Below are 26,514 nucleotides of genomic sequence, written 5' to 3'. Positions count from 1 at the left end.
CACACCCTGAAGTGTTGTAGGGAGGGCATCCTTCCTTTCCATAGCTCATACGGTGTTTTGGGCACCGACTTGCTTGGTACTCTATTGAGAATGTGAATGGCGGTTTTAAGCGCCTCCATCCATAATCCCAATGGCAAGTTGGAATAACTCATCATGCTGCGCACCATATCCATAAGGGTACGGTTGCGCCTTTCAGCTACTCCATTTTGCTAAGGCTCACCCGGCATTGAATACTGGGCTACTATGCCAGTCTCCTGCAAGAACTTCGCAAAAGGTCCAGGGACTTGGCCATATGGAGTGTGTCGACCGTAGTACTCTCCCCCACGGTCGGACCTTACTATCTTTATTCTTTTATCGTGCTGATTTTCAACTTCAGCTTTGAATATTTTAAATTTATCCAACGCTTCCGATCTTTCTTTGATTGGATAAATATAACCATAGCGAGAGTAATCATCTGTGAATGTTATGAACGAGTCATATCCATCCACACTTTTCACCGGAAATGGTCCACAAATATCAGTGTGAATGATTTCTAGTGTGCCTGTGCTATGGATTGCACCTTTTTTGATTTGTTTTACGTACTTTCCTTTAATGCAATCTATGCATTGTTCTAAGTCTGAAAATTCTAACGGAGGAAGAATTTCACTTTTGACTAATCTTTCTATTCTCCCCTTCGAAATATGGCCCAAGCGACAGAACCATAGTTTCGATGAGTCAAATGTTCTTTTTCTTTTCTTTTGTACTTTATTCGACGCAGAAACATGTTCTTTCACATTGCAAACGGAATAGACTTTTTCACGAAGTGATAACAAATAAAGCTCATCATGGAGTAAAGCATCACCCACATAAGCATTATTTAACCAAATGGCACACTTGCCATGTCCAAAATAACACTCATAATTATCTTTGTCCAAGCAAGAAACACTTATTAAGTTTCTATTACATGATGGAACGAATAAAACATCTCTAAGTAGAAGATTGAATCCATCAGCTAACTCCAAGGAGATATCACCGACAGCTTCAACTTCTGCTTCAACTCCGTTCGCCACTTCAATGCGTCTTTCGCTTCTTAGCGTAGTCCGCGTCGAATGGAATCCCTGTAAAGAATTTGCAACATGAACAGTTGCTCCAGAGTCAATCCACCAAGTGGATTTTGAAAACTGTGAATACAGGGATTCATTTACAAATGAAACTATATTGTTACCTCTTTTTGCCATGATCGACTTTAGCCAAACGGGACAGTCTTTCTTGTAATGCCCGGTCTTTTTACAGTGGAGACAAGTGTCTTTGTCCACTGAGAAAGGCTGTTGCTGACGCTGATGTTGATAGGAAACTTTTCCTTGTGGCTTTGAAGGAGAACTTTTGTTGTTTAGATTGTAATTCTTTCTTTTGTGACCATGCACATAGTTGAGTGTACCACCATGTGAGGCTTTTAGTCTCTCCTCTTCTTGAACACACATTGCTATTGTCTTTTCTACGTCCCATGTTCCAGGTGACATATTATAGTTCACTACAAAAGCTTCAAACTCCTTTGGCAATGAAGCCATGACAAGGTGGACCAGGAGCGCTGGTTTGATCTCCAGATCCGCATCCATTGGTTTGAGCTTTGCAGCCATATTGCTCATCCTGAGGATGTGCTCTCTTATGCCATGACTGCCACCTCTGTATTTTTCTGTCACCAGTTGCTCTAACACCTGGGTGGCATATATCTTTGAAGAGCCAGTGAACTGGCTCTTTATCTTTGAGAGCAACTCCCCTGCGGAAGTGCACTCTGCAATGGAGCCCACAATGGCGCTCTCAATGGTGTTCTTTATAAAGGCCATGCATTTTTTATTTGCATTGACCCACTTTTGATTATCTATGAGGTAGGACTGCTCCAAAGGAGCATAGTCCCCTCTCTTTTTAGCCCATGCAGCATCATCGTCAGTAGCCTCTCTTACTGGCTCTGTGGGTCTGACCGGCTGTGGTTTCTCCACAACCCAGTCAAGATCAGCACAAACAAACGCCAGTTCAACTTTCTTCCTCCACTCAGTGTGGTTGTCACCTCTGAGTGTTGGAACTTCTTTTAGGCAACTCATCAAATGAAAGCCTCCTGAAATTACAATTTAAATGACATCAATATAACAATCATATGTATTAATCTAACGTTGGTCAAATTAAACATATAACTGTCTATGCAATTAAATCTATATTACCGTTGGGCAAAAATTAGAAATAAATGCACCTTTAAATAAAACATGATCATGTTATGAACAACGTTGGTCATAAAAATAACATAATCATATTCATTTTAATAATCACTTTAACATGCTGTTAAAAAACTTAATACTATGGAAACTTTTATTTTCTTTGTAAAAGAGCATTATTAATTATTTACGCAGCGGAAAATCATGAATAAAAATTCACGAACTTTTACTCTTTACAGAAACTTTTCTTTGATCAAATAAAAAATCATGAACTTTATTATTTTCTGTGTAAAATTCATGAACATTTCCTTTTCTAGACAAAATTTTCGTTGGAAAAAATTGCATAGGAAAACTATTTAAAATCTGCCCAAAAAATGGACTAGAACTATTAAAAAACGAAAAAAGGAAAACAGCCGGCCTCGGCCCAGCTCGCGCGGCTGCTGGCCTTGGCCCAGCGCGCGGCAGCGCCCGCAGCTGGCGGCCTCGGCCCAGCTCGCGCCTCCCTTTCGGCCCAGTGACCCGCAGCCGCTTTAGGGTTTAGATCGCCGCCGTCCGTCGCGATCCGACGGTGGAGCGTCGTTTGCGCTTGATCAAAACGATCCGACCGGCCTCACCGCCCGAACCCTAGGCGCATTGCGTTTCTCCTCTCGCGCGCCGCACGCCTCTTCTCGTCTCTTTCGCCGGCGGCGGCTCCTCTCGCAGCCCACGGCCTGCTCTCTCCGGCCGCCGACGACGGTGACGAAAGCCACCGCGCCAGGCGTGCCTCCCCTTTCTTCCCCTTCCTTTCCCTTTGCACCCTTTTCTTCATGCGATAGAGAGAGGGAGAGTCGGGCTTGCGAGCCGGCCTCTGTGATGTAGCGGGGTCGGGGCTCTGCCGGCCGCCGGCGGCGACAGCGCGCCACCGCGCCGCGCGAGCACCCTGTTCCCCTTCTTTTCTCTTTCTCTTTCTCTTTTTCACCCATCCACCGCCTCCTTCTGATTAGAGAGAGAGAGGTGAGCTGCCGCACCACGGCGACCTAGATGGACGGAGCGGCTGCGCCCCTGCCGACCCCTTCGCCGGTCGCGCGTTCCCCTTGTGGTGAGCGCGCCGCCGTCGAATGGGTCGGTGGTGGTGTTCTTTGCCCCTGTGGGGTGAGTTCTTCGTCCGACGCCTCGGCTTGCCGATGCGCGTCCGGATCGAGAGGAACAGGTGCGGCCATGACGGCGGCACAACTTTTCTTTGAGCTTTCTTTGCCCTTCTAGGGTTCTTTGGGGGAGAGGGAGTTCTTTTCTTTCTCTGTTTTATCTTTTTACCGAAAATCATCTAGCCAAGATGGCCTGATACCATTGATAGACCCTCTGGATCACTAGGCTAGATTAGATCCGGTAAACCCACCTTGTGCAGCAGAGGATGAACTCGAGGAGGCCATCGTGGTGCTGGGGCGCACGGCGATGGCGGAGAGTGGGCAAGGTGGAGGTGACGGCGATGTGTAGGCAGTGGCGGCGGCGGAGGTTCCCGTCACTGTCAGCGCTAGACCTAGATCGGGTCGGGGTTTTCAGTGGGGAGACTGGCAACGCGATCAACCTCGTACTGCGTGCCGCCGGCCCCCACCTCTTTATGTAGCGCTGCGTGACAGGGGCCCGTCAACCATATTGTGGTTGGGCGCCCCCGATCAGGGCGCGGATCAGGGGCCCGGTGGGCCGTTGGGCCCACACGGAAAGAGATCAACCTAACAGTAAGTTCAGCTATTGCTTTGTAGGAGTATTTGATCTGAGTTAATTTCGGTTGTGCAGCCAATTGATGTTAACTAGAAGAACCTATACCAGAATATGTTCTGTCTTTTACTAACCAGCAGCAGATTATGCAGAGCGAAATACGCATTTGGTGAACCGTTTTGTTCCACTAGCTGTTTTTACTGTACCAGGAAATTTACTATGTGCAGATTCTTCTGTGAGATTTTTTATTATTTTGTCATGAAGAAAAATGTTGTGAATCCTTTTTTTGTCAGATTGGGTTATTGAGGCGATTGTAAACGCGGCCCTTACAAAAAGCAAAAAACCAACATCCATTTTTTATTTCTTGTCTGAGAAAAGCTGGACTTGATGCTCAAAGGACCTTAAGGTTCAAACTAACAGGGTCACATTTCCAGGAGTAGTTTATCTCACCCAGCTACTTGAGAGGTTACAATGTTTGCTCTTCCACACAGGTTTATTCCTTGTGTAGATTCTTTTCATTGCTTGGCCACGGTTTATTCCAGGAAAGCACATCAAAATTTTAGATATTGTTGTAACTATTTGGCTGCATATTAAATTGTTCGGAAACGAATTGCGTTAGAATGTTCAACAGTACATATATAAATAATGAAGGCCATAATTGCAAAAGGTTGTGTTGGTTTGGTTTACACTTTACTGTTATTTGTTGTGTAATGCGCCAAATTTATTTGCAAGTAACTAAAGATAGTTTACTGTCGAGTGAGTCCTTTATATTCTGGAAGAGTTATTGAGAAAGGAGGTAAATGAAGCGCCAACTATTACCAGCAAAAATCAATGTGGAGCTGCAGTTCCATGTTGTCGTCATCATTCAGGGATGGACGACGAGCAGCTGAGTTTGCTGCCATTTGATTCATTAAACGGTAGGTCAATATGGTTGGCTTTCGCACTGTGGACTTTGCCAAGGTATAGTAGATGTACTGATACATTTCTTCAACCTCAGCACTTTACACGTTCGCTGTATTGTATTCATAGCATTTGATATAAACATTTTATAGGCGGTCATGAAACTCCTCCTTTCTCTTTTGCGCTCCATCACACTACGTAGTTTTTGTTTGCGGGTACACTGCGTAGCTGATATATGTATGCTCTAATTGTTTTATTTCACAGACGCACCATCGCCATCGCCGTCTAGCGAGACGCCCGACGGGCGTGGGTGTGGTACTTATTTTCGGTTACATATTCACTGCAGCCATGTACTTATCTCTCATGTAATATCCACATGCTATTTAATTATTATTTATTTTTCCTATAACATGTGTCCATTTAGGTGTTCTTTTCTTATAACTCAATTGTTTTTTGTTGCAGCCCCACGATATGGCACATCTGCAGGGAGGGTAACGTGGGAAACTACAAAGTAGACATGTTTCTGGCGACGGTAACCAGATGCATTGTTTGGACTTTTTATGGGCTGCCGGACCCGATTCGTTGGCCGCTCGTACTGATTAATGCTGTTGGCATAGCTATCGAGATAAATAAACATGGGCTTTGTTCCGGTTATATACAACTTGCTTGGACCGTTTTCAACCTCACTATTAGTGGGGCATGTATAGTAGTACCTCTAAGCATTAAACAAAATTGGCAATTTGAACCTGCTTGTGCGGTTGTGCTGCGTCAGAATGAGAGTCTAGTGCGGTCTAATGCACTTGTATTACCATAATTTTGTTGAGTTGATATACATTTCTGTTCGCAAACACCTTTAACGACAGTTTTCACATGCTCACTTGCATTTAAGGAGGAAGTCCACACCATTTTTTATATTAATATTTTATACTTATTTTAAACTAATTATACCATGCATATTACAATCGGATTTAATCCCATGACAATGGTTTTAATTAATAAATATATTTTTTATGCATTTGTAATATTTAATTGTAATTTTTTATTCTCAAAAATTTAAATTGTATGACGCAACAAACTATCTGTTTGTTGTTAAAAATATATTCTGAATACTTTATAATATTGCCTAAACTATATAGTGTATACACATATATTTGTGTATCTATGTATTCCATATCACACACACTAAAAAATATCTTCATAGTGGTTTCTGTTGTATATTAGATAAATATATTCATAGAAACTTCTAGGGCATGACAATTGTGATTTGTAAGTTGGGTTCAGTAATAGGTTACAACATGTTTATGATGTGTATTTATATTGAAATTTGCACTATTATTATAATCATCAAATAACATAAAATGTTGTTGGCTGTACTTTTGCATATTATTCGATTATCTGACATGCTTCTTTAGATTCACTTGGTTTGATTTGGTGCATATGAGATCTTTTACCCGTTTTTCAAACGAAAAAATGTGCATTGGTTTAAACACAGAAACCTAGTTATCATAAACTATGCTAAATTATCTTGAGGCTCTCTTTTATAGTTTTGATAATCTTTGTGGTGTAATGTATAATATGATAGTGGTAACTAGCAAAAACAATATTCAAGGCACGGGCGATGACCCCTTTTCCCAGGCTATGGGCCGGCCTTGACTCGGATGAGACATGCGTAGACAGTCCAAGTTACCCCATTGAAAAATGATGCGATGGCCACCCATACAGAATATCTTTCGAGTTTCACACAACCATCTGTTCGCAATAGGAAATGTGTTGTGAAATGATCACACAAGTTAGCAAGAGAGAGTCAACCAGGGCCGGTCAGGTCTGGTAACTACATATTCAATGTGTTGGTAGCTATAGCATGGGTTGCTTGGTAACTACATATTCAATGTGTTGGTAGCTATAGCATGGGTTGCTTGGTAACTACATAATCGTCGTGCTGGTAAATTTACAAATATCTACTTAATTGAAGTATTGGTAACTCTGTTGGTAGCTGGCGTTGAAGATGCACTGGAGAAACCCAGGAAAATAACACCATGGAAAAATGTATTGTTGAGCCATCACAAAAAATATATATTTTAACTGCCGCACAAAATTGTTGGAAATATTCCCTAGAGGCAATAATAAATTGGTTATTATCATATTTCCCTATTCATGATAATCGTTTATTATCCATGCTAGAATTGTATTGATCGGAAACTCAGATACATGTGTGGATACATAGACAACAATGTGTCCCTAGTGTGCCTTTACTAGACTAGCTCGTTGATCAAAGATGGTTAAGGTTTCCGAGCCATAGATATGAGTTGTCATTTGATAACGGGATCACATCATTAGGAGAATGATTTGATGGACAAGACCCAAACTATGAGATCGTGTCAAGTTTATTGCTATCGTTTTCTGCATGTCAAGTATATGTTCCTATGACAATGAGATCATGCAACTCACTGATACCGGAGGAGTACGTTGTGTGTATCAAACGTCGCAACGTAACTGGGTGACTATAAAGATGATCTATAGTATCTCCGAGGGTGTCTATTGAGTTGACATGGATCAAGACTGGGATTTGTCACTCCGTATGACGGAAAGGTACCTCAGGGCCCACTCGGTAATACGGTATCACAATGAGCTTGCAACAATTTGACTGATGAGTTAGCCACGGGAACTTGTATTACGGAACGAGTAAAGAGATTTGTCGGTAACGAGATTGAACTAGGTATGGAGATATCGACGATCGAATCTCGGGCAAGTAACATACCGATAGACAAAGGGAACTGCATATGGGATTAGCTGAATCCTTGGCATCGAGGTTCGACCGGTAAGATCTTCGTAGAATATGTAGGAACCAATATGGGCATCCAGGTCCCGCAATTGCTTATTGACCGTAGAGGTGTCCCGGTCATGTCTGCACAGTTCTCGAACCAGCAGGGTCTACACATTTAATGTTTGGTGACGATATAAGTATATTTGAGTTGTTAGGGTGGTTACCGAAGGTTGTTCAGAGTCCCGGATGATATCCCAGACATGACGAGGAACTCCGGAAGGGTCCGGAGGTGAAGATTGATATATTGGACAAAGGGTATTGGAGTCCGGAAGTGTTCCAGGGATACCGGATGATGACCAGCATGACCGAAAGGGGTTTCGGGGGGCCCCGACAAGTGTTGGGGGGCATGGGCCAAGGGGAGGGGGCAAACCAGCCCACTAAGGCCTCATTTGGTTTCACAGTTTCCCCCTGGGATCCCTGCTTGTTCCCCGGGCTGGGAACCCACGAGCCAAGTTGGCCCTGGGTGATCTACCCGGCCATTTGGCGGCCCACGATATCGGGGGAGCCCCGGCCCCTTCCGCGTCTTTTCCCTGGGAGAAACTTCCACGCCTGGAGTGGCCGGGGACGAGGAGGGAGAGGTGTAGGGCTGCGCCAAGAGAGAGATGTTCTCATGTGTATGGCAGCCCCAAAACCCCCACTATATATAGGGGAGGGGGAGGGGCTGCGCCCCCATCTAGGGTTCCCCCCCAAGGGGTGCGGCCAGCCCTAGATGGGACTTGGAGGGGCGGCCAAGGGGGGAGAGAGGGGGGCGCACCACTAGGTGGGCCTTAGGCCCATCTGAGCCTAGGGTTTCCCCCTTCCCCCCCCCCTTCCTGCGCCCTGGGCCCCTTGTGGGAGGCGCACCAGCCCACCTAGGGGCTGGTCCCTTCCCACACTTGGCCCACGCAGCCCTCTGGGGCCGGTGGGCCCACCTGGTGGACCCCCGGGACCCTCCCGGTGGTCCCGGTACGTTACCGATAGCACCCGAAACTTTTCCGGTGACCAAAACAGGACTTCCCATATATAAATCTTTACCTCCAGACCATTCCGGGACTCCTCGTGACGTCCGAGATCTCATCCGGGACTCCGAAAAACATTCGGTAATCACATATATCTATTCCCTATAACCCTAGCGTCATCGAACCTTAAGTGTGTAGACCCTACGGGTTCGGGAACCATGCAGACATGACCGAGACGTTCTCCGGCCAATAACCAACAGCGGGATCTGGATACCCATGTTGGCTCCCACATGTTCCACGATGATCTCATCGGATGAACCACAATGTCGGGGATTCAATCAATCCCGTATACAATTCCCTTTGTCAATCGGTATGTTACTTGCCCGAGAGTCGATCGTCGGTACCCCGATACCTTGTTCAATCTCGTTACAGGCAATTCTCTTTACTCATTCTGTAACACATCATCCCGTGATCAACTCCTTGGTCACATTGTGCACATTATGATGATGTCCTACCGAGTGGGCCCAGAGATACCTCTCCGTTTACACGGAGTGACAAATCCCAGTCTCGATTCGTGCCAACCCAACAGACACTTTCGGAGATACCTGTAGTGCACCTTTATAGCCACCCAGTTACGTTGTGGCGTTTGGTACACCCAAAGCATTCCTACGGTATCCGGGAGTTGCACAATCTCATGGTCTAAGGAAATGATACTTGACATTAGAAAAGCTCTTAGCAAACGAACTACACGATCTTGTGCTAGGCTTAGGATTGGGTCTTGTCCATCACATCATTCTCCTAATGATGTGATCCTGTTATCAACGACATCCAATGTCCATGGTCAGGAAACCGTAACCATCTATTGATCAACGAGCTAGTCAACTAGAGGCTTACTAGGGACATGGTGTTGTCTATGTATCCACACATGTATCTGAGTTTCCTATCAATACAATTCTAGCATGGATAATAAACGATTATCATGAACAAGGAAATATAATAATAACCAATTTATTATTGCCTCTAGGGCATATTTCCAACCGCCGGCGACTCCGGGAAGGGGGTCATCTACATCTCCGACATCGACGAGTAGAATTTGGGTACTTTGCTTTTGAATGTTCTAGTTTGGGTAATTTGGGATTAGTATTTTTTTAGAACGAAGGCTCAAGAAGAGCCCGGATTTGAATTAACAAAGCCATCAACCGGCCAGGCATTACAGGGAACCAACAAAGCTAACAAAGACGAAAAGGATACAAGGGGCTGATGGAGTAGTTTACAACGCAACACACACTAACAAGCATGAAATAGGAATATGGAGCACAACTTGCTAATGTCGCTGCCCACTACACTAAGGGCCAGGGACAACCAAACAAAGTAGATCGCAATGGATCAGCCAACTGCTAAGAGAAGGACCAAGATTGTGTCTGTAACATCGGGCGGAGAAGGGACGGCTCCTACCTCCTCAGATGCCGAAGAGGGCCCCTACCCTCTCGTCCTGGTTCGAGGACGCCGCACCGTCGGCAAGAGAGACGCTCACCCGAGAGCTAGGAAAGGAGCTGGCTTCACGTCCACTTGTAAAGAACACGCCGCCTGATCTGCACGAAGCCAAAAGCACACCACGCCAGCTACAAAGTCGCCGCCCGCGGACACCCAGCACAGAGGGAAAGCCACCTGGGGCAATCGAAGAGGATGAAACAGCACCGAGCCAAGCCACAGCAGCGAGCTACACGAGAGCAAAAACAGACGCCACAGAGAAGAGTTGGGTACTCAACAGCACGGCTACAGCCACGCCGGAGAGAAACCACCAAAGGGGACTCCGGATCTGCAAATCATGGCATCGCTAGCCACTGTAGCAGGGACAAACCAGCTGCCAGACGTCTCCACACCAAGGCGACACTCACCCAAACCTGCAGCATCCCCAGGCGGCGTCTCCAAGGAGAGCACGACGCGCACGGTGACGACGCCACCCAATCCGGAGAGGATTTTGAGCTTTCGCTCGGGAGCAAGGTATAAACATGATCCAATCATATTTATGCAAAATGTGCAAATCTGACCTTGCTAGCTAAGAGTATCTACTATCAAAATGTGCAAATCTGACCTCCTATATGTCCGTGCGGGCAAAAGCCAGTCACCCCCATTTTTCTGGCATTGCAATCACATCCCTCATTTGAAAACCCCTATTTGCATACTAATCCCAGAAGATTATTTTCTCCCTCGAGCCCCCGCGTCGTCTGCTTGGGCGGCTCGGGCGGCGACTAGGGTTTAAATGAATAATCGTATTGCAATAAACATGATCCAATCATATTTATGCTTAACGCAAACACCAAATAACATTTTTAGTTCCAATACTAATCCCGAAGGAAAAGGGAGTGTGCGATGGTGATCTTATCAACCTTGGAATCACTTCCAACACACATCATCACCTTGCCCTTAACTAGTCTCTGTTTATTTTGCAACTCCCGTTTCGAGTTACTACTCTTAGAAACTGAACCAGTATCAAATACTGAAAGAACATGCGGTTCCCCCATGTTTAGTTTTGGTAATTGATGACAATCTCTATGGACTAATGGTTGCCTTGAGTTATATTTGAAGGATTTTTCCATAGGCATTTCTTGAAGTCCATGTGGTGGTTTCAAGGAGTTTATGTGGTGACCAATGTGTTATTAAGGAATTATCCAAAGATTGGTCATGTGAGAGTTGAGCTTATCGCAAGCATGTCTTGAAGAAGAAGATTGTGTGATCATTCATGTTTACCTTCAAGACATCATCCAAATGAAGAGAGTTGGAAAGAGTCAAGGTTGATTAAGACTAAGTCAAGAGTGAATCAAGTTGATCAACACACAAAGCGCACAAGATGTACCGAGGGATCAAGCGATCCCATGGTATGGTAAGCATTGTCAATTACGCTTTGTGTACTAACCCATGGTCTTCGTGAGAGTTCTTTGTGGGGTTAGGTTGCGGTGTGCAAGTTCAAGTGAAGCATCATGAAGAGATCAAATGCTTGAAGCTTGCCATCCATTGTGGTGACAATGGACTTGTGAAGATGTTGCGGTGTGCAAGTTCAAGTGAAGCATCATGAAGAGATCAAATGCTTGAAGCTTGCCGTCCATTGTGGTGACAATGGACTTGTGAAGATGTGCGGAAGAGTGGCTCACCCATAGTGGAGTATGGGGGAGCAATCAACTAGTCTTCATCGAGCCAACGCAACCAAGAAAGGTGGTCCAACTTGAGGGAGGCAAGATCGTCATCATCTAGCTCAAGTGGACCATGTGCAAGGCAAAGGTTTGCTCTTGATAGGTTTTCTATTTTACCGGTCTCATGATGGTAGTTGGGAGACCGGGTTATAGGATCGATTGCCGTACTATCAAGGGGGGCTCTCGATGAGTAGCTTGATCGTATCGTTCATAGAGAGCTCAAACCATTGCATCCTTGCATCATCTTTATTGGTTCTTGTTTGGTTCTTCTCTTTGTGAGTTTTGGAGCTTATGGTCATCTTGATGACAAGCTCGAGTTCATCGAAAACGGAGTTCACTCGCATCTTCTATGATGTTTTCGATGTTGGAGGTTATGTCGGTTCTTCTCGGTTGGAGGTTTCACTCTTCTATTTGTTGGCATACCTCCCCTGCCTCTTCTTACTATAACCGGTTGGAGGTTATGCTGGTTCTTCTCGGTTGGAGGTTTCACTCGGTTGGAGGTTTTGATGCTACTCGTCTTCCTCTATCCAACAAGCTTGAGTTTGCTCAATTCGGAGCTCATATGCAGAAGTTATGGCAGTTTGGTCCCAGCGGTAGTACCGCGGGCCGGAGCGGTAGTACCGCTTGGGTGCTACAAGTGGTAGTACCGCTCCAGAGCGGTAGTACCGCTGGTAGCCCCCAGCCGTAGTACCGCTGCGGTCTCGTGCTAGTACCGCCTCGATTCGAGGGGTCTTTTTTCGTGTCGGGTTTTACGGTACTAGCCGCGGCAGTGGGGGCCGTAGTACCGCTCGTATGCGGTAGTACCACCCTGACCACTGCGGTAGTACCGCTCTGGGCCCAGCGGCAGTACCGCAAGGGGGAGCGGTAGTACCGCTGGCCAAGCGGTAGTACCGCTCTCTGCGGGGCTGGTGTGGGGGTTAATGGTTGGATTGTTCCCCCCACTATATAAGGAGGTCTTCTTCCCCAATGAACCTTATCTCTTGAGCTCGTGTTCTTCCCCCATTGTTGACCTTCTTCGAGCTTGCTAACTCTCAATCCCTCCATGGATTCTTGCTAGTTTTTGAGGGAAAAGAGAGAGGAGATCTAGATCCACATTTCCACCAATCACTTTCTCCTCTATGTGAGGGGAACCCATTGGATCTAGATCTTGGAGTTCTTGGTGTTCTCCTTCTTGTTCTTCCTCTCATTTTCCTCCCTAGCATTAGTTGCTTCGGTGGGATTTGAGAGAGAAGGACTTGGGCACTCCGTGTGCCCTTGCCATTGCATTTGGTGCATCGGTTTGAGTTCTCCACGCCCTAGACGGTTGGTGGTGTTCGGAGCTCAATCATTGTGGTGTAAAGCTCCGGGCAAGCGTCGGGGTCTCCAATTAGGTTGTGGAGATCGCCCCGAGCAATTTGACGGGTACCGGTGACCGCCCCCAAGGGTTGCCAAAGTGTACGGATTCGGTGACCGCCCCCAAGGGTTGCCATTTGTACGGGTTCGGTGACCGCCCTCAAGGGTCCCTTAGTGGAATCACGGCATCTTGCATTGTGCGAGGGCGTGAGGAGATTACGGTGGCCCTAGTGGCTTCTTGGGGAGCATTGTGCCTCCACACCGCTCCAAACGGAGATTAGCATCCGCAAGGGTGTGAACTTCGGGATACATCGTCGTCTCCGCGTGCCTCGGTTATCTCTTACCCGAACCCTTTACTTATGCACTTTACTTTGTGATAGCCATATTGTTTCTTGTCATATATCTTGCTATCACTTAGTTGTTTATCTTGCTATCACCTAAGTAGGTTTTCTTGCTTAGCATAAGTTGTTGGTGCACATAGGTGAGCCTAGTTGTTGTAGGTTTTGTGCTTCACAAATTAACCGCTAGGTTTATTCCGCATTTGTTCAAGCCTAAACCGTAATTATTTTAAAGCGCCTATTCACCCCCCCCCCCCTCTAGGAGACATCCACGATCTTTCAAATACCGAGGGGTTGTTATAAACACTAGTAAAGTACACATCAATAATATGTATATCAAATATACCTTTGTTCACTTTGCCATCCTTCTTATCCGCCAAGTATTTGGGGCAGTTCCGCTTCCAGTGACCATTTCCTTCGCAGTAGAAGCACTCAGTTTCAAGCTTGGGTCTAGCTTTGGGCTTCTTCATGGGAGTGGCAACTTGCTTGCCATTCTTCTTGAATTTCCCTTTCTTTCCCTTGCCCTTTTACTTGAAACTAGTGGTCTTCTCAACCATCAAAATTTGATGCTTTTCTTGATTTCTACCTTCGTCGATTTCAGCATCACGAAGAGTTCGGGAATCGTTTTCGTCATCCCTTGCATATTATAGTTCATCACGAAGTTCCAGTAACTTGGTGATAGTGACTAGAGAACTCTGTCAATCACTATTTTATCTGGAAGATTAACTCCCACTTGATTCAAGCGATTGTAGTACTCAGACAATCAGAGCACATGCTCACTAGTTGAGCTATTCTCCTCCATCTTGTAGGCAAAGTACTTGTAAGAGGTCTCATACCTCTCGACTCAGGCATGAGTCTGAAATACCAATTTCAGCTCTTGGAACATCTTATATGCTCCATGACGTTCAAAACGTTTTTGAAGTCCCGGTACTAAGCCGTAAAGCATGGCGCACTAAACTATCAAGTAGTCATCATACCGAGCTTGTCAAACGTTCATAACGTCTGCATCTGCTCCTGCAACATGTCTGTCACTTAGCGGTGCATCAAGGACATAATTCTTCTGTGCAGCAATGAGGATAATCCTCAGATCACGGACCTAGTCCGCATCATTGCTATTATCATCTTTCAACATAGTTTTTCTCTAGGAACATATCAAAAATAAATGGGGAGCTACATCGCGAGCTATTGATCTACAAGATAGTTATGCAAATACTACCAGGACTAAGTTCATGATAAATTAAAGTTTAATTAATCATATTACTTAAGAACTCCTACTTAGATAGACATCCCTCTAATCATCTAAGTGATCACGTGATCCATATCAACTAAACCATGTCTGATCATCACGTGAGATGGAGTAGTTTTTAATGGTGAACATCACTTTGTTGATCATATCTACTATATGATTCACGCTCGACCTTTCGGTCTCAGTGTTCCGAGGCCGTATCTGCATATGCTAGGCTCGTCAAGTTTAACCCGAGTATTCTGCATGTGCAAAACTGGCTTGGACCCATTGTATGTGAACGTAGAGCTTATTACACCCGATCATCACGTGGTGTCTCGGCACGACGAACTATAGCAACGGTGCATACTCAGGGAGAACACTTATACCTTGAAATTTACTGAGAGATCATCTTATAATGCTACCGCCGTACTAAGCAAAAAAAGATGCATAAAGGATAAACATCACATGCAATCAATATAAGTGATATGATATGGCCATCATCATCTTGTGCCTTTGATCTCCATCTCCAAAGCATCGTCATGATCACCATCGTCACCGGCTTGACACCTTGATCTCCATCGAAGCATCGTTGTCGTCTCGCCAACTATTGCTTCCACGACTATCGCTACCGCTTAGTGATAAAGTAAAGCAATTACATGACGATTGCATTTCATACAATAAAGCGACAACCATATGGCTCCTGCCAGTTGCCGATAACTGTTACAAAACATGATCATCTCATACAACAATTTATATATCATCACGTCTTGACCATATCACATCACAGCATGCCCTGCAAAAACAAGTTAGACGTCCTCTACTTTGTTGTTGCAAATTTTACGTGGCTTCCACGGGCCTAGCAAGAACCGTTCTTACCTACGCATCAAAACCACAACGATTTTTCGTCAAGTTTGTTGTTTTAACCTTCAACAAGGACTGGGCATAGTCACACTACTCGATTCAACTAAAGTTGGAGAAACAGACACCCACTAGCCACCTGTGTGCGAAGCACATCGGTAGAACCAGTCTCGCGTAAGCGTACGCGTAATGTCGGTCTGAGCCGCTTCATCCAACAATATCACTGAATCAAAGTATGACATGCTGGTAAGCAGTATGACTATTATCGCCCACAACTCTTTGTGTTCTACTCGTGCATATAAAACCTACGCATAAACCTGGCTCGGATGCCACTGTTAGGGAACGCAGTAATTTAAAAAAATTCGTACGCACACGCAAGATCCATCTAGGTGATGCATAGCAACGAGAGGGGAGAGTGTTGTCCACGTACCCTCATAGACCGAAAGCGGAAGCGTTATGACAACACGGTTGATGTGGTCGTACGTCTTCACGATCCGACCGATCCTAGCACCAAAGGTACGGCACCTCCACGATCTGCACACGTTCAGCTCGATGACGTCCCACGAACTCTAGATCTAGCTGAGGTCGAGGGAGAGTTTCGTCAGCACGACGGCGTGATGACGGTGATGATGAAGTTACCAACGCAGGGCTTCGCCTAAGCACTACAATGATATGACCGAGGTGGAAATCTATGGTGGGGGGCACCGCACATGGCTAAACAATCAACTTGTGTGTCCTAGGGTTCCCCCCTCCCCACGTATATAAAGGAGGGAGGGGGAGGCCGGCCGGCCCTCATAGGCGCGCCAAGGGGGGAGGAATCCTCCTCCTAGTAGGAGTAAGACTCCCCCCTTTCCTAGTCCTACTAGGATAAGAAGGAAGGAGGGGGGAAGAGAGGGAAGGAGGGGGTGCCGCCCCTCCCCCTAGTCCAATTCGGACTAGGCCCATGGGGGGCGGGGCGCGGCCAGCCCTTGGCAGCCCCTCTCTCTCTCTCTCCCCTAGGCCCAATAAGGCCCATTACTTCTCCGGTGGTTCCGATAACCCTTCCGGCACTCCGATATTTATCCGGTGTCCCCCGGAACTCATCCGGTGTCCGAATAACATTGTCCAATATATCATTCTTTATGTCTCGACCATTTCGAGACTCCTCGTCATGTCCGTGATCACATCCGGGACTCCGAACTACCTTCGGTACATCAAAACACATAAACTCATAATACCGATCGTCATCGAACGTTAAGCGTGCAGACCCTACAGGTTCGAAAACTATGTAGACATGACCGAGACTCATGTCCGGTCAATAACCAATAGCGGAACCTGGATGCTCATATTGGTTCCCACATATTCTATGAAGATCTTTATCGATCAAACTGCATAACAACATACGTTGTTCCCTTTGTCATCGGTATGTTACTTGCCCGAGATTCGATCGTCGGTATCTCAATACCTAGTCCAATCTCGTTACCGGCAAGTCTCTTTACTCGTTCCTTAATGCATCATCCCGTAACTAACTCATTAGTCACATTTCTTGCAAGGCTTATAGTGATGTGCATTACCGAGAGGGCCCAGAGATACCTCTCCGACAATCGGAGTGACAAATCATAATCTCTATCTATGCCAACTCAACAAACACCATCGGAGACACCTGTAGAGCATCTTTATAATCACCCAGTTACGTTGTGACGTTTGATAGCACACTAAGTGTTCCTCCAGTATTCGGGAGTTGCATAATCTCATAGTCATAGGAACATGTATAAGTTATGAAGAAAGCATTACCAATAAACTAAACGATCATAGTGCTAAGCTAACGGATGGGTCAAGTCAATCACATCATTCTCTAATGAGGTGATCGCGTTCATCAAATGACAACTCTTGTCCATGACTAGGAAACTTAACCATCTTTGGTTAACGAGCTACTCAAGTAGAGGCATACTAGCTAGTGACACTCTGTTTGTCGATGTATTCACACATGTACTAAGTTTCCGGTTAATACAATTCTAGCATGAATAATAAACATTTATCATGATGTAAGGAAATATAAATAACAACTTTATTATTGCCTCTAGGGCATATTTCCTTCATGTATCTATAACTAAAATAAGTCTAGATACAATCATTTCTAGGACAAGTATTTCCGGACGGAGGGAGTAGGTCTCACAGTCTCACAAAAAACGGTTTGACGGCATGTCTCGTCACGCCATTCTTCATCTTTAGTAGGCGTTATGCGAGTGTGTGCATGTTGTGATATGTAACATTTACATATCTTTTCTGAAACAAGGCATAAGATTTGCCATTTTCATTAACAATTAATTAAGGAGAGAAGGTTCGAAACAAATAACCCAATAGAGGGTTAAAAAGGAAGTCGGCACTGTCATGGCATTACAATACTCAATTGCTTAGCTCCAGCAAGCACCCACAAACTCACTTCCTCTTTGATATTGCACACAATGACCATGGTGGGAGTCGCAATGTACTCTAGCGTTCGCAAGAGACCAATATCAGCATGGAGGACATGACCTTCCTCGAGTTAGATCTAGTTTGAGTGATCCCAATCCACCTATCATTGACGCTAATCACCGGCCTCCATCCACCAATTATTTTATTTTTAAGGATGAATTTTTGTTAACTGAAAAATTGCATACTTATATTTATTTTTAAAAGATGAACTTTGGTTTACCGGAAAATTGCATAATTGTCGTCATCTTTTAACTTTGCTTCGAGCTTTCTACTAAACACTTCTTTTTAATTTGCCAAATGCGCACAAGATGCGTGTTGAAATTTTTTTGGCATTAGCAACCGAGCTGTTCACCACGGCGGCTCTCCACCGTGGCGGATCTGGCTGGCGTGCTTTGATCCATGCGCAGGCACCGCGTTGCGATGATGCGGCGGCCAGGCTCGGCTTCCGCGTATCGCACGGGCATCCGGCGTGCCCGCTGCTCTCTGCCAGATGCGGGCAGACGTGGTTGCCATGGATCTCGGTTATCGTCCAGATCTGACGTCGGCTTCGTGGCGCGGTTGGGGGCCTGACGACGCCGGGTAGGCATCATGGTGGTGCCGATGGTGGCCGGCCAGGCGGTGGCATGCTGGTTCGGGGCGGCGTGGGGGCCCGTTGCCATGAATAAAGGTGGCGGTCCTCGTGCTTTGCTTGCATCACGACAACGTTCGGCATGATCGGCCCTCCTTGATCTGGTCATCGACGGGTTCTGGAACTGCTGAAGGTGATCTTCCCTAGGAGATCTGGATCAGACAATATCCGGTCGTGCGCGTCCAGATCAACCTACAAGGTTCTGAGGGCGTAGCGCGAAGATCTCGAGTTTGTTGATACCATGGGACATGTCGGCCTCTCGATTCCATGGAATAGACGGCGATGGAGAAAGTCATGGTGGCCGAGATCGGAGGATCAATTAGTCGGACGGGGCCTTGGTGGCGATGGAGTCAGCCAGGTGTTTGATAACTCTCAGAAGTAGCACTGATAAGTTGGGGTGGCAGCATTGCAAGATTTCATTTTTGGTGGTGCTCTTTGGGTGCCGAGTCGTGACTTTCAGGATGAAAACCTAAGGTCTGACCCCCATTGGTTGTGCCTGACAATTACCTTGCTGAAGGAATTGTTTTGAGAGTTCGGACTTCCTTGAGAGTGAAAACCTTAGATCTTGGATCGGGCAACGACGGTTCCCTTCTTAAAGGCTTTGCTTTTGGAGACCTCTTATGTTTTGAGTGTTGTATTTAGTGATGGTTGGTGTGCTAGAGGAGTTGATCGCTGTGACAGGACCTTTGTTTTTTTTTCTTCTTTGGCTGTGTGCATCCTGGATGTCTTGTGACATCTTGCAAGTGCAGAGGCTAGGTGTAATTGGTATCTTCGCGATATTAATATATTTTCTTTAAAAAAAACCAAGCTGTTCAAGCAGGCCACAGTTTCCTGCTTTACAATCTCATATTCTCATAAGCCGTTTCCAGCGGCCAGGCAAACCAATGAACTACTGAACTGAACAATGAAAGTAGTGAATACCTTAAATGTGCAATAATTGTATGTCCATCACAGATCCACAATCATCAGCACTAATAGCAGTAAAGCATGATCTCACGAAGAAAAGGGTTGTCCATATAACTCAGTTCCAGAATTATAAAAAGCAGCCCAGGCAAATTCTAGCCCCCTGACTGAACGTGACGTAACTAGAATTCTCCACCACTTTAGGCACCACAAGATCTCAAAATATGAAAAGAGGAACAGGTTCTTTGCGTACAGAAAATCATCCGATCTGGTATGAAAACAAGGATCCAGCAATACACATAGAGCAGGCGCAAACTGCATGCTCCCGCTTAGTTGAACTTCCCTAGGCTTAGCGACCACAGAAATCACTTTGCGGCTCATACTTGAGGTGATGCTGACGATTCACTCTTGTCGCCTGTTGCCTTCTCTCCTGCGGGTTTGTCTTCGACGTCGTTTGCAGCTCGCTCGTTCGCACGGGCCTCGTCTTCAACCAGGGATCCAGTGCGCATCAGTTCCTTGACCTTGCGGAATTCATCGTAGTGATTGCGGCGATGCTCTTTGAAACTCACTGATGATCTGTCAGCTTCTGAGTCTGCATGAACACCAAACATATCACTGCCTGTTCCAATAACGTCCTGGACTCAGATGGTAAGCTTATTATTGCCCATTACGTTGATGATTAAGTATACACTTGTGCATGACATCAAATACAAATATAAATCATGATATAAGATACCAGCTTAGAAGGAGTTACAAAAGGTTTATCTTAGCTAGCTAATTTAGAAGAGCTATATGAGTAGTCATATAGTTGGATCACTTATGGACCTCATTACAGAAAGCTGATACCATAAATCAAGTCGCATAACTCAGCTAGTCAAATATATTGAACATCAGTAATTACTGATTTACTCTAGCAACTCTAGAAACATAAAATGGTAACTGAGAAAGAAGCTACCAACCACCATCCTGTTCCATGGCATCTGCATCATCATCTGAGGATGCCCACTCATCATCCTTTGAATCATTTTTACTTGAAGAGGCCACACCATTTAAAGCAGTCAATATAGCTTCAGCACTAACAGTCTCATCTAGACACTTGTCGAAAGGGCGTGTTGGTGATAGTGACCCTAGAGAGCAAGCAATGAAAGCAATTATTCAGCGTTGCACATTATGAGCACAAATAGTGGTCAGATATGATGAAATACAAGTAACAAGGCATATACCATCTTCATCCATCATAGGGTGATACGGTGTCTTGGGCTCGGTTATCTTCTGCCTCACTGGCTTGTTTGATTCAATCTCATACAGATTGTCCTCATTCCACTTCACGCGATGGGAGCTGAAGAGAAAAAGGTCAAAATAATGGAAGCAAAATCAAGCAAGTTGAGGTCTAGCTCACACTTATGCAACCAGTTCAGTTGTTTTCATTAGCTCTGGATCATAGCGCAGCATTTGCGCCAAAAAACATGGTTTCGTGTACATGTAAAACCATATAAAAATACAAATGGTACTACAAAATCATACCCATTTTTTCCAATACCACATCCATGTAGAAGTCAATAGCTAGGCCTTATTGTGTTTAAGCAGGCAACATCAATGCTATTTTCTATGCCTTCATAGTACCATAAAATGCAAAAGCCAAATAGAGAATCTTATCTCGAATATAAGCCCTTTGACATATTAGCTCTATCAGTCCTTCCAGTTTCTCAAACAGAGAATACTATTTTGCATAAAACCTGGATTAAGTTCAAGACTTTCTACACACTTGCATTTACCATGTCATGTTGCAATGTAAAAATCAATTGTATTCCTCAGGACACCAAACAAATATGCTGAACCCTTGTTCACAAGTTGGTAAAAAAAAGAGAAATGCTTATGCTCCATCATTATGCTAGCCCAGAGATAAGATTTGAAACAACCCAAGCCAAGTAATGGAGTACTAACTAAGACTCCGAAAAACGTGCATACAAAATAAGTCAGTATGCATCATATCTTTCAAACAGTTTCTTATTGATCTCAAAGGAGGAATTAAGACTACTAACCTCATGCTTTAAGTTTCTGATGAGTGAAGATCAAGAAATGTCTAGACAGCAATTCGAAGCCAGATAACACCACCTATTCTAGGTTTTCCTGCAGAAAAAAACTGTCAAGAGTAAATCGAACAAAGATGCACATATTTTGGGAAGCGGAAGGTGGGCGTGTGCCACTGTGACTACCGAATCCGACATGCACAGACCATCTAATAGTTCACCTGACACATGGGGGGTGGGACAAGCTAATGACCAGACGGCAATTATCAGCAACAATCTATGGCTTTTGTAGTCAATCAAATGTGCAGTTCTCTGACAATTTTGACAGAATGTGCATACCAACAATCTTTCAAAAACATACTTCTTAATAGTACACAAATTGATATATGGAATAGTTGAACACGATAATAAGCAAAATTTGCTACGTGACATTGTAAAATGGGGGCAATTGTGCATCACACCAAAATGGTGGCCCTTTGATACATAACAGTCGAATTGCTATACTACTATTGTAACAACCAGCAAGTGGGCTGCACGAACTGTCTACTTAATTTGCCTTCCATCCTCCTAGCATTACTGCTCAAGAACAAGCACGTACTCCCTCGGCACTGCACCGGCACACACTGCTGCACAATTTCTCTTCGCTGGACTGGCTGCCTTGCTTTCTACAAGGGTGCCCCACAAAGGCCAAACATGCCATCACCAGCCATGATGGTGTGTTCAACAAAGACGGTCTTAGTAGAGTTAGTTCACTGATGGGCATGCTTCAACCTGGCACAACGCGTCCATGAAGGGAGTGTGCCACTGTGTAGTGGCACCGGAGACCATCGCCACAAGGCCGTGGGGTGTGAAAGGCTGAATCTGAGGATTCGACTTACGGTGGTGAACAATCAACCGGGGCTACACGAAATGTTTATTCCCTCTGAAAAAAAGATGGAATGACTGTATTACGATCGCTTCAGTGTGCTGTGGCAGATGGCCGGTCACCATTTCAGAGCCAAACCCCATGATTTTGTACCCATAATTAAAACTAAGAAAAGAGAGATCATCATCTTAGTATTATGCGGGCGCGACAGGGCGGATCTCGATGAGGTCTAGAATGGGAACGGCGGTCCCGGGGAGGCGGGATGGGTTGGTGGGCGGCTGAGGGGTGGGGGACGGGGCGTCGGCGATGACGCGGAGCTAGGGCCCGGCGGCAGCTTTGAGGCGCGGCGGAATCGGGTCGGGTCGGATTGGTAGGGTAGGACCGTAGGAGGTCAGGCGGAGAAGAGGAGGGCGCCGCACGGGATGGTGGCGGTGGAGAGGAAAAGTCGCTGCTACGGGGATCGGCCGCGCGTCGTAACGAAAGGGAGATGGATTTTGACCGGGATCAGGGGGGATTACCTTAGCTGCTCTCGGCAGTGGTTCCGGCGGAGGAACGAGCTCGGCGTCGAGGTGGACGACGAGGGAGCAGCGGCGGAGGAGCGAATCGGGGTCGGGGTCGGGGTCGGGGTCGAGGTGGGCAAGGGGCGGAGGAGCACGCGCCGGAGGTGTGGTGTTTCCGTGGCTTATTTCTTTTCTCACGCTCTTCCCCTCTGCCCCCGGCACTTCCACATAATTACGAGAAAATCCTACCCTTACCGTGAACTGAGCTGCTACCGTAGTGGCTCACAGCATCTACGACCACACATATCAAAAAGAGAAAAATGCAGTTTTAGGTCCTAAAACTATTGAAGGTGTGCCAGCATAGTCATATAACTTTAAAACTGTTTGGGTCCCAGAACTATGTAAGTTTGTTCATCACAGGTCTTAAGCTTGCATGGGCAGCATTGACCCGCCGCCGTGTCGCTTGGAGATGCCTGAATTGTTGCCACGTTCACCCAATATACCCACCAGGTTAACTTCTACACCGGCCCGCAACAGTGACTATTTCCCACCTGTGGTCATGCTCGTGCCCAAACAACAACATGCACGACCAGCTCTACGGCAAGGGTATCGGGGCAAGGACAATGTCATGAGAGAGGGGGGTGGCGTCCTCCATCCCGATTGGCTCGGTGTCTCTCCTCCATGCCGACTGGCTCGGGGTCTCCCTGGCGGCCGCACCAAAACCTCTTAGCGAGGTTGCCTTGTAGCTCATGGGCACGTAGGTGAAGGGCGTGCAGGTTGCAACACACACTGCGACGTTGAAGCGTATGGACCACTTTTGGGGAAGTAAACACATATAAAGTGCTATTTTGAAACAATGCGCCATAGATGCTGCCATGCAAGCTTAGGACCTGAGATGAACAAACTTGCATAGTTTTGGGACCCAAAACTGCAGTTTCGAAGTAATAGGACTAAACTGGCACACCTCCAATAGTTTTGGGACCAAAAACTACAGTTTCGAAGTTATAGGATTAAACTGACACACCTCCAATAGTTCTAGGACCCAGAGCTGCAGTTTCCAAGTTATAGGACTAAGCTGACACATCACCAATAGTTTTAGGACTTATGATTCATTTTACTGTCAAAAATGAGCCTGCAAACATCTTTCCCTCGACCCAAAATAAGTGTCTTAAACTTAGTGCAACTTTGTATTAGAGCTAGTACAAAGTTGAGACGGTTATTTTGGAACGGAGGGAGTAGTATCCCCTCCATAACCGAGAAATATTTCCTTAGTCCTCCTTGGTTGTGCATGAAGCGGAAGTTCATTATGATGCCAGTGCTCATCCAAGGCCCTAAGCAACCCGGCAACGACATTGATGTGTACCTAAGGCCATTAGTTGAAGAACTCTTACAGCTGTGGAATGGAACAGGTGTACGTGCGTGGGATGAGCACATGGGGGAAGAATTTGACCTAAAGGCCTTGCTGTTCGTGACCATCAATGATTGGCCTGCTCTCAGTAACTTTTCAGGACAGACAAACAAGGGATACCGCGCATGCACGCACTGTTTGGATGATACCGATAGTATATATTTGGACAATTGTAAGAAGAATGTGTACCTGGGACATCGTCGATTTCTTCCGAGCAGGCATCCCGTAAGAAAGAAAGGCAAGCATTTCAAAGGTGAGGCGGATCACCGGACGAAGCCTCGCCACCATACTGGTGCTGATGTACATGATATGGTCAAGGATTTGAAGGTAGTCTTTGGAAAGGGTCCTGGCGGACAACCTGTTCCGAATGACGCTGACGGACGCGCACCCATGTGGAAGAAGAAATCTATATTTTGGGACCTGCCCTATTGGAAAGACCTAGAGGTCCGCTCTGCAATCGACGTGATGCACGTGACGAAGAATCTTTGCGTGACCCTGCTTGGCTTCTTGGGCGTGTATGGGAAGACAAAAGATACACCTAAGGCACAGGAGGACCAGCAACGTATGCATGGAAAAGACGGCATACATCAGGGTCATGCCAACTACGCTCTTACCAAAGAAGAGAAGGAAATCTTCTTTGAATGCCTGCTCAGTATTAAGGTACCGTCTGGCTTCTCGTCGAATATAAAGGGAATAATAAACGTGGCAGAGAAAAAGTTCCAGAACCTAAAGTCTCATGACTGCCACATGATTATGACGCAACTGCTTCCAGTTGCATTGAGGGGGCTTCTACCGGATAACGTTCGATTAGCCATTGTGAAGCTATGTGCATTCCTCAATGCAATCTCTCAGAAGAAAATCGATCCAGAAATCATACCAAGGTTAGAGAATGATTTGGTGCAATGTCTTGTCAGTTTCGAGTTGGTGTTCCCACCATCCTTCTTCAACATCATGACGCACGTCCTAGTTCACCTATGCGAAGAGATTAACGTTTTGGGTCCTGTATTTCTACACAATATGTTCCCCTTTGAGAGGTTCATGGGAGTCTTAAAGAAATATGTTCATAACTGTGCTAGGCCAGAAGGAAGCATCTCCAAGGGCCATGAAAATGAGGAGGTCATTGAGTTTTGTATTGACTTTATTCCTGACCTTAAGCCGATTGATGTTCCTGAATCGCGGCATAAGGGCAGACTGGATGGAAAAGGCACGCTAGGAGGGAATCAAAAAATATGTATGGACGGACATTCTCTCACTGAAGCACACTACACAGTTCTACAGAATTCCGCCTTGGTGGCTCCGTATATGGACGAACACAAGAATTTTCTACGCTCCAAACACCCGGAGCGGTCTGATGACTGGATTACACGTGAACAAACCAGGAGTTTCGCCGGCTGGTTGCAGACACGTACCATGCATGACGTCTCTATTGAAGATGACCTGTACTCGTTGTCCCAGTTACCATCTTCGAATATAATGACTTTCAAAGGGTACGAGATAAATGGTAATACATTTTACACGATCGCCCAAGATAAGAAGAGCACCAACCAAAACAGTGGTGTCCGCTTTGATGCAACAACCAAGACGGGAAAGGAAACATATTATGGTTACATAGAGGAGATATGGGAACTTGACTATGGACGTGGTTTGAAGGTCCCTTTGTTTCGGTGCAAATGGGTCAATATGACACGAGGCGGGGTAACGGAAGACCCGCAGTATGGAATGACAACAGTGGATCTCAACAATCTTGCGTATGCAGACGAACCATTCGTCCTAGCTAATGATGTGGCACAGGTTTTCTATGTGAAGGATATGTCTACCAAGCCGAGAAAAAGAAAAGATAAGGAAGCGAATGCATCATACGATGAGCCAAAGCGCCACATAGTTCTTTCTGGGAAGAGAAACATCGTGGGAGTGGATGACAAGACAGACATGTCAGAAGATTATGAAAAGTTTGATGAAATTGCTCCATTCACAGTGAATATTGACCCGAGCATCCGGTTAAATGATGAAGATTTTCCATGGCTACGGCGCAAAGGGACACACGCGAAGAAAAAGTTTCACACCCAAAGATCTGGGATGTGATCGTCTTCACTATCATCACTTTCTTCTGTGTTTCACACCCAGGAGGGAATCTCTGTAATAGTTAGGGTAGTTATGTGTTTTGGCATTTGAAACGCGAAGAAATTTTATGTGCAAACAAATTCTTTCATGCATTTACTGTTTTTTTCAGCTAAATGAC

The 26,514-nt window shown here is 45.7% G+C and overlaps 2 protein-coding genes across 3 annotated transcripts; both read right to left on the bottom strand.

Annotated features, from left to right (window-relative positions):
• Positions 1-342: 342 nt before the first annotated feature.
• Positions 343-2,281, bottom strand: LOC120962724 (uncharacterized). The gene is made up of 2 exons (XM_040386561.3): positions 1,205-2,281; positions 343-1,097 (listed from the first exon to the last, which is right to left on the bottom strand). The coding sequence occupies exons 1-2, from the start codon at positions 2,076-2,078 to the stop codon at positions 1,051-1,053; spliced, it is 921 nt and encodes a 306-aa protein (XP_040242495.2). The 5' UTR covers positions 2,079-2,281; the 3' UTR covers positions 343-1,050.
• Positions 2,282-19,562: 17,281 nt separating this feature from the next.
• On the bottom strand, positions 19,563-23,084 carry LOC109761572 (protein phosphatase inhibitor 2). Of its 2 annotated transcripts, none has more exons than XM_020320388.4 (5): positions 22,886-23,084; positions 21,515-21,602; positions 20,696-20,811; positions 20,432-20,599; positions 19,563-20,064 (listed from the first exon to the last, which is right to left on the bottom strand). In XM_020320388.4, exons 2-5 carry the CDS (start codon positions 21,517-21,519, stop codon positions 19,850-19,852), a joined length of 504 nt encoding a protein of 167 aa, XP_020175977.1. In that variant the 5' UTR covers positions 21,520-21,602; positions 22,886-23,084; the 3' UTR covers positions 19,563-19,849. The 2 variants fall into 2 exon arrangements, with proteins under 2 accessions (XP_020175977.1, XP_040242494.1); XM_040386560.3 differs by having other exon boundaries at positions 20,435-20,599.
• Positions 23,085-26,514: the final 3,430 nt, after the last annotated feature.

This window comes from Aegilops tauschii, chromosome 4, assembly GCF_002575655.3.
Source record: "Aegilops tauschii subsp. strangulata cultivar AL8/78 chromosome 4, Aet v6.0, whole genome shotgun sequence".
In the NCBI taxonomy this organism is placed as follows: domain Eukaryota; kingdom Viridiplantae; phylum Streptophyta; class Magnoliopsida; order Poales; family Poaceae; genus Aegilops; species Aegilops tauschii.
This window is presented reverse-complemented; position numbering and strand designations above follow the sequence as displayed.

Bases quoted from the DNA above. Each gene is read 5' to 3' on its own strand.
- LOC120962724 (XM_040386561.3), bottom strand. From the start codon at position 2,078: ATGAGTTGCCTAAAAGAAGTTCCAACACTCAGAGGTGACAACCACACT. The intron at 1,098-1,204 runs GTAACAATATAG...AATTCTTTACAG, and splicing joins GTCGATCATGGCAAAAAGAG to GGATTCCATTCGACGCGGAC.
- LOC109761572 (XM_020320388.4), bottom strand. The intron at 20,600-20,695 runs GTATATGCCTTG...CTTGCTCTCTAG, and splicing joins CCCTATGATGGATGAAGATG to GGTCACTATCACCAACACGC. The intron at 20,065-20,431 runs GTTGGTAGCTTC...GTGTTCATGCAG, and splicing joins TGCCATGGAACAGGATGGTG to ACTCAGAAGCTGACAGATCA.